The 8,029-nt window shown below is 54.9% G+C and overlaps 1 protein-coding gene across 2 annotated transcripts; it reads right to left on the bottom strand.

The window, feature by feature from the left end:
- Window positions 1-4,151: 4,151 nt before the first annotated feature.
- BCKDK (branched chain ketoacid dehydrogenase kinase) lies at window positions 4,152-7,775 on the bottom strand. Of its 2 annotated transcripts, XM_011933625.1 has the most exons (11): window positions 7,309-7,775; window positions 7,147-7,215; window positions 6,943-7,053; window positions 6,603-6,650; window positions 6,403-6,522; window positions 6,227-6,325; window positions 5,965-6,038; window positions 5,507-5,635; window positions 5,337-5,426; window positions 4,699-4,857; window positions 4,152-4,605 (listed from the first exon to the last, which is right to left on the bottom strand). In XM_011933625.1, the coding sequence occupies exons 1-11, from the start codon at window positions 7,501-7,503 to the stop codon at window positions 4,461-4,463; spliced, it is 1,239 nt and encodes a 412-aa protein (XP_011789015.1). In that variant the 5' UTR covers window positions 7,504-7,775; the 3' UTR covers window positions 4,152-4,460. The 2 variants fall into 2 exon arrangements, with proteins under 2 accessions (XP_011789015.1, XP_011789016.1); XM_011933626.1 differs by lacking the exon at window positions 5,337-5,426 and having other exon boundaries at window positions 4,152-4,857.
- Between the last annotated feature and the right edge of the window lie 254 nt (window positions 7,776-8,029).

Raw genomic sequence — 8,029 nt, 5'->3', positions numbered from 1 at the left:
AAAAAAAAAAAAAAAAAGGCTGGGCGCGGCGGCTCACGCCTGTAATCGCAGCACTTTGGGAGGCCGAGGCAAGTGGATACTTGAGGTCGGGAGTTCAAAACCAGCTTGGCCCACGTTGTGAAACACTGGATCTCTACTAAAACTACAAAACAGCCGGCCGTGGTAACGTGTGCCTGTAATCCCAGCTACTTGGGAGGCTGAGGCAGGAGAACTGCTTGAACCCAGGAGGTGGAGGTTGCAGTGAACTGAGATCACACCACTGCACTCCAGCCTGGCTGACACAGCAAGACTCCATCTCCCCCCCGCAAAAAAAAAAGGAAAGAGAGGGAGGAAGGGAGGAAAAGGAAAGGAAATATTGTAAGGATGCAGAACCCACAGATCTGAAGAGCTGATTTCATATCTGCTGTTTGGCAGGGCCAACTGTAGGACTTGAACACCTGCAGATTTCGGTATTCACAGGTGGTCCTGGAACCAATCCTCAGCAGTTAACCCATGTATAACTATCAATCATATAACTATGTAATGGTTGAACTATCCGTCTTATCTATATACAAGTGTACTGCAGAGTACCAGACAGGGTAGGTACTCAGTAAACATTCCCTTTGGCCATTCTCTGAATCTTGTTTGATTTATAATGTGGTTATTGGGCTTGGAAACAATTCTGAGAGGAGTGGAATGCTCAGGGCCTGAGGATGGGTCTCTCAGAGGTTACCAATCAAGAAACATCTGACAGGCACGATGACTCATGCCTGTAATCCTAGCACTTTGGGAGGCTGAGGTGGGTGGATCACGAGGCTGGGAGTTCGAGACCAGCCTGGCCAATACGGTGAAGCCCCATCTCTACAAAAAATAGAAAAATTAGCCAGGCATGGTGGCGCACGCCTGTAATCTCAGCTACTCAGGAGGCCGAGGCAGGAGAATTACTTGAACCCAGGAGGCAGAGGTTGCAGTGAGCCGAGATCACGCCATTGCACTCCAATCTGAGCGACAGTGAGACTCTATCTCAAAAAAAAAAAGAAATATTTGTGTTAGAATGGCAGTAGGAGGGGCTGTTAACTTGCCACTGGAGAACTGAAAGGGGCAGTGAATGCCAGGTGCCTGGCAGCATAAGAAATAAGAAATAAAAGTCAAGCGGCCAAGCACGGTGGCTCACGTATGTTCCAGCACTTTGAGAGGCCAAGGCGGATGGATCACCTGAAGTCAGGAGTTCAAGACCAGCGTGGCCAACATGGTAAAACCCCATCTCTACTAAAAATACAAAAACTAGCTGGGTGTGGTGACAGGTGTTTGTAATCCCAGCTTCTAAAAAAAAAAAAATCAAGCAAGAAAAGAATTGAAATTCGAATGCCTTCTCCCACTACAACCACTCTGTCTTCAAGGTTGTTATTCCACCTACCCAGGGTTCTGGCGCCTCACTTTTTACTTTACCTGATATCGTCAGTTACTGATACTGTCCTTTCTAGTTAAGGATTAGCCTAGGCCTTAGAAATCCCTGATCAGGGCTACTGCATCACCCTCAGTACTTTTCTCCCTCCAATCCACTGGCCACCAATGATTCTTGTTAGAAGAATCTTGTTGCATGTTTGCAAATCTGTTTCTCTGAGAACAGTAAGGCTGGGCCAGGCACGGTGGATCATACCTGTAATCTCAGCACTTTGGGAGGCTGAGGCCGGCAGATCTCTTGAGGTCGGGGGTTTGACACTAGCCTGGCTAACATGGTGAAACCCCATCTCTACTAAAAATACAAAAATTAGCTGGGCGTGATGGCAGGCTCCTGTAATCTCAGCTACTCGGGTGGCTGAGGCAGAAAAATTGCTTGAACCCAGGAGGTGGATGATGCAGTGAGCTGAGATCTTGCCACTGCACTCCAGCCTAGGCAACAGAGTGAGACTGTGTCAAAAAACAAACAAACAAAAAAACGGCAGCCGGGTGCAGTGGCTCAAGCCTGTAATCCCAGCACTTTGGGAGGCCGAGACGTGCGGATCACGAGGTCAGGAGATCGAGACCATCCTGGCTAACACGGTGAAACCCCGTCTCTACTAAAAAATACAAAAAACTAGCCACGGGCGAGGTGGCGGGCGCCTGTAGTCCCAGCTACTCGGGAGGCTGAGGCAGGAGAATGGCATAAACCCGGGAGGCGGAGCTTGCAGTGAGCTGAGATCCGGCCACTGCACTCCAGCCTGGGCGACAGAGCAAGACTCGATCTCAAAAACAAAAACAAAAACGGCTTGGCATGGTGGCTCACAGCTGTAATCCCAGCACTTTGGGAGGCCGAGGCAGGCGGATCACCTGAGGTCAGGAGTTCAAGACCAGCCTGGCCAACATGGCGAAACCCCATCTCTGCGAAAAATACAAAAATTAGCTGGGTGTGGTGGTACGTGCCTGTAAATCCCAGCTACTCGGGAGTCTGAGGCAGGAGAATCGCTTGAACCCAGGGTTGGGGGGCGTGGGGCAGAGATTGCAGTGAGCGATCGGGCCACTGCACTCCAGCCTGGGCAACAAATTGAGGCTCTGTCTCAAAAACCAAAACAAATTTAAAAAACCATGTAGGTGCTCCACCCAGATCCTCTGGGAGTTCTTGCTGTTTCTGTGTGGCCCAGATTACCTTTGATGTGCTTTCAAAGGCCCACACCAGCACCTGAGACTCTTCTTAAAACTCCATCCTTAACAGAGCTGCTTGCTTTACTGACAGATTTTAACCAGTGACTGCCAAGTGGAGAAATTAATCAGTGACTCTGAGGTTTAGCTCTCTCACCTTCCACCCTAAGGCATAATTGACTGGTTCTGGGCTTTTGCCTGAGGTCACGTCCTTGCTTGGCTTCCTCCCCTTCTCCTTCCTGCTTCCCCTGCTCTGTTTTGGGAGCACTTTCTTAACAAATCACGTGGACACGAATCCTCCCAGGGACTCTAACCAGAACCGTCCCTTCCTAGCTCAAAAGTCACCCATGGGCCAGGTGCAGTGGCTTATGCCTGTAATCCCACCACTTTGGGAGGCTGGGGTGGAAGGATCATTTGAGCCCAAGAGTTCAAGTCCAGCCCAGGACAACATAGGGTTTTGTAGAAACCCTGTTTCTACAAAAAATTTTAAAATTTAGCCTGGCATGATGGTCCCAGCTACTCAGAAGGCTGAGGTGGGAGAATCTCTTGAGCCCAGGAGTTCAAGGCTGCAGTGAACTCTGTAGCCACCATATTCCAGCCTGGGCAACAGAGCAAGACCCCACTTCTAAATAAATACCCATGGGTCCCTACTGCCTCAAGATAAATCCCATGTTTCAGGGCCCTGGCCTCTGACTGCTGCCTGCTTCTCCAGCCTCACCGTTCTGCCCTGCAGCTGGCAGGATTTTTCAGTCTAGCAAGTCACTGTGGTTTCCTAGCCCCCTCCATTTGACTTCCAGATACAACTTACCCTCCATCCCCTTGAAGGGTAGGAGATGGTACAGGCCTAGAGTCAGCCTTAGGAAGTGTGCTGTGGGAGCTCAAATGTGAAGGTAAGAGAACTTTCCAGTTCTCCTCCCCGCCCCACCAGGCCACCCTTAGGCCTTTCTTCTTCCCTGGCAAGGTGGGTAGGGTGTTCCCACCTACGACGTCATCTGGAGTTCTGATTCAAGTCTAACCTTGAGCCTACCTGATATCTTCGTCCAAATCCTTGCTCCTCCCTATCAGGACCCCACCTTTCCTTGCAGTGGGGCACCCAGTCCCTGCTGGGGCCTGCCAGGACACAACCTTGTATGTTCTTTTCCTTGGCAGCAGCAGACACAGTATTTTTAACCTTACTCAGGCTCGGGAATCAGTTGGCTCAGAAGGTTGCCCAGTCTGGTGACCTTCACCTCTAGAAACTGTGACTGCCAGGAAAGGAAGAGTTAGAACTGAGGCCCAAAGCTGGGTCAATCTGGGCCTTCGATATTATCTGGGACCCAGAAACATTTGTTCAACGAGATGAATGAAAGCTCTTTGTGTAAGGTGCTGCAGTCATCCCACTCCCACCAAATCAAACATGCAACACACTTGGGACCCATTCTACTCCTGGCCCACCAGGCTCTCAGGGCAGGTAAGAGACTGGGACATGAACCAGTTCAACCCATGGGCTCAGTGAACCAGAATGGGGACAGAAACAAAAGCTCACCTGCCCTCCCCACACACAGGGCCCGAGAGGGCTTTCAAAATGTGAACTTTAATAACAAACAACAGGTCAGAGTGGGGGTTCCCCAGGAACGAGAATGACGGAGCTGTTGCTGGAGGCCTCAGGGTGCCCACTTCCCCTCTCCAAGGTCTGGAGGTGAGGAGACAATGGACCCTATTGAGGCGGGGCGGTGCCCAGCTCCATGTAAGTCCATCTGTCTGGGACCCTGAGACCCAAGATGCAGCAGCGTGTGGAGGAGGAGGCCACCCTGCCTGACCCGGGAGGTCCTGCAGGGAATGCGGCCCAGGCTGGTCAGGCGAGCAGGCCAAAGGCTGTGGGGTCAGATCCGGAAGCTTTCCTCCCGGCCATCGATGTGGCGGAGCCGCAGGTAGACATCCGTGCCAATGCCCTGCAGGGACTGCAGCTGCAGAGACCCACCGAGGTACTCCGCGTAGGCCCGTGACGTGGGCAACCCGAAGCCAAAGCTGGTAGTGGGCAGGGGGACAGGACAGGAGGCTTCAGAGGCTTGAGTCTCCTGGGGTCCCCCACCCCTCCATCCTGGCCTGGCAGGGTCTCACCCGTGCATGGGTCCTGACTGGGCGCCACTGTGCATGTCCAGGTGGCCAAAGAGGGGGCTGATCCGGGGGTCCTGTGTGCTGGCCTCAGCGGTAGTGAAGTGGTAGTCCATGACCCGGTCCAGATCTTTGTGAGCGATTCCTCCACCACGGTCTGAGATCCTAGCAAGATGGCAACAATAATGGGCTTGGCTCAGCTTTGACGGGGGACTCACCACCCAGCAAGCAGACAGTGCAAAGTTTGCCTTCCTGTCCCTTCCACCCAGAGCTGGAATGTGGTCCACCTAGACCCTTGGGCCTTGTTTGTATCATCCTCACCTCTGCCAGGGCCACTGACTGCTTATACCTTCTCACAGGATGTGACATTTATCCTCGGCCCAGCATCCTAGACCAACTCCTGACTGCTTCTCAATTTCAAGCTCCTCAGCTGCTGACAGAGGCAGGATACCTAGGCCTGCAGCTGGCCCCAGATCCATTAATAAGCAGCTCATGGCCATCTCAGGATCCAGAGAATAGTTTATCTGGTCAGGGACCAAGTCCCAGAATGGGGCAGGAAGGGGCTCAAGGTCTTAGATCAAGTCAGAAACAGTGCCTGGACCCCCATCCCATCCACCTCAGCCGAACTCCCACTCGGGGCAAACCTGATGATCAGATCGACATCATTGTTGGCGATGGTGATGACCACATCTGGAACATTGTAGGGAGTGTCTAGGTGACTCTCCATTGTGGCTCTATGCAGAGGGGAAAGACCAGTAAGTAGAAGCACTCCGGTTCCTGTCTGCCTCCCACCCAGCACATCCAGCCATCCCACCTCATAGCATTCTTGAGCAGCTCCGGCAGGATGTAGTCCAGTGGCATAGGGATGAAGGGAAACCGGGCGGCCACGTGGCCATTGATGCGGACACGGGGCGCATTGCCATACTTGTGCTCACACAGGCGTCTGTGGACAGGAGCGAGGGTTCAGTCAGGGGCCCCTCCACCAGTGGTTTGCAACTGGAGACAATTCTGCCCCCCCAAGTAATATATGGCAATGTACAGAGACATTTTTGTTTGTCACAACTAGGCAATACTACTGGCGCCAGGGATGCTGCTCAACTTGCTAACATGCACAGGGCAGCCCCTATGACAAAGAATTATCTGGCTGGAAATGTCAATAGCGCCATCATTGAGAAACCCTGCTCCCCACAGACCATGCCCCGGGCAAGGGCTCAGACCCAATCCTTCCCTGCCCCAGACGTCTGACCACCCACTGAGCCATTCTTGCCTCACCTGGCAAAGTCCACCCACTTCTCAATAATCTTCTTTGGTGAGAGACGAGTACAGATGATGCCGACAAAGTCAGGCTGGCCGGAGAAAGGAGGTCAGGACTACCCACACCCCTAGCCCCACCCCCAGATGCTGGCAACTTCGGAACTGCCCCAAAGCACCAGCTCCACAGCCTCAACCCCCAGGCCCCTGACACGGATCCCCAGCCCAGTCTCCTCTGTCTCACTTAACGTTCCCAGGTGGGTCTCAGGTCCCAGAGCCCCACCTTGTCCTCATGCAGCGCCAGGTGATGCGTGGCCAACATGCGGATTCCAAGCCTCGAAGTCAGCGTCTTGTCTAAGAAGTAGCGGACGAGCTTTTCATCCTGTAAAGAGTGAGGTCTCAGAATCCCGTGCCCTTCCCAGCCCCCAGCAGGCCCAACCCCTCCTTCACTGCCCCAACCTCTATGTGCTTCCGGCTCTCACGCAGGCCCTCTGCCAAGAGGGTCACCACATCCTTGTGGTCATCCAGCAGCTGTCGCACCAGCTGGCAGTACCGGGTGTCATCTGCCTGGTCCTTAATCTGCAGGTCACAGAGTCATGAGGAAGGGTGGTCCAAGACCAGCCTCTCAGCCCCTCACCCTGCTCTGGCCCAGCACTCACCGGAGGGAAGTCTGTCAGTTTCTGGAAGGCACGGATGTATAGCTCGTGCTGCAACGAAGAGGTGTGGGAATTCACAGAGCCGCATGGGCACTGAGCAGAGAACGGCCACCCCCACCTACCCATGGGGATCACCACCCAACTGGTCGACCACGTGATCAAACCCCTACTGCCACCCTTCCAGGCTCCATGAATACACACCTTTGACTTCTGAGGGCCTGGGTTGAATCCTGTGTGGCCCTGACACCTTTAGGCAAGCAATCGTCTGCCACTCTGGGCCCCAGACTCCCCACTTGACCCCTGGGCAGGGTGGCCCGCTGACTGAAGGTCCTCTCTACCTTACCACGTGCAGTATGGTGGGGTTGCAGCCAATGATGAAAGGAAGGCAGCGGAAGCCCTTGATGCGGTGAGCAATCCTCACTGGAAGTTCTTGTTGCAGGTACCGAGCACTTTTCTAGGAGAAAAAGAGAAGGGAAGGCGGGGCTGGAGCCTGAGTGTCCCGGAGAGCTCCAGGATCCACGAGGAAAATAGAGGGTGTGAATCTTACCAGAAGGTGGCTGCCGTCCTGAGAGCGGCCGGAGTAGAGCATCATGGTGGGCGTGAGGCGGACTGAGGGCTAGGGAGGGAGAGGGGCCTTGAGCAGAGAACCCCCAACACTCTCCCTTGCAGCCACATCCCGGACCCTGGGCTCGCCGCCCCCTTTGCGCACCTTCTCAGCTGCCGCGTCGATGGCAGACTGGTTGTAAAAGGAGGTTACGGTCTTGGAGCGCTCCCGAGCCATCTCCACGTGGTGTGTGTCGGTGGCTGACGTCGAGCGGGCACGGAGCGCCAGTGCGGGCCCCAGGAGGGGCCGGAGCGGAGGCCTGCCTCGGGGGCCGCTCCCCAGTACCGACGCCAGGATCATCGTCCTGCTCCTTTCAGATCTGGTGGCCGCTAGGGCTGAGGACCCAGGTGACCCGAAATGGCGCAAGGGGGTGTGGGTGGGTAGGGGCTCTTCTCCGACTTCAGGGACCAGGGTGCATAGAGGATGCTGACAGGCTCAGCCCTCGGAGGGCGCTCCCATCTACCGGGGCAGGGAAGAGGAAGTTGTAAGGATCTGAATCCACACAGCCTGCACCGTATCTCCACCTGTGCATCAGTCTACCCAGACCTGGGCGACCTCTCCCCACCCCTCCCACCGCTTCCCCAGACGCACACAGGCTGCGCCCAAAGGACCTAGCCTCCTGGGGCTTCTATTCCCCAACCCGAGGCTCTACTGGTGGTGGGAGGGCTAACGGGGGAGGAGCCCCTCAAACCCTTCCAGCCCGAAAACCTCGCCGCGGCGCCCCGGGGTCGCGGGCACCCTCCTCAGGGGGCGGGACTGCCCCTGCCTGCCCAGCGCCTTCAAACTCGGGCCCCGGGAGCGCGGCCAGCGGACATGCGACACCAGC

This window comes from Colobus angolensis, unplaced genomic scaffold (genome assembly GCF_000951035.1).
Source record: "Colobus angolensis palliatus isolate OR3802 unplaced genomic scaffold, Cang.pa_1.0 Scaffold128, whole genome shotgun sequence".
Taxonomy (NCBI): Eukaryota; Metazoa; Chordata; class Mammalia; order Primates; family Cercopithecidae; genus Colobus; species Colobus angolensis.
This window is presented reverse-complemented; position numbering and strand designations above follow the sequence as displayed.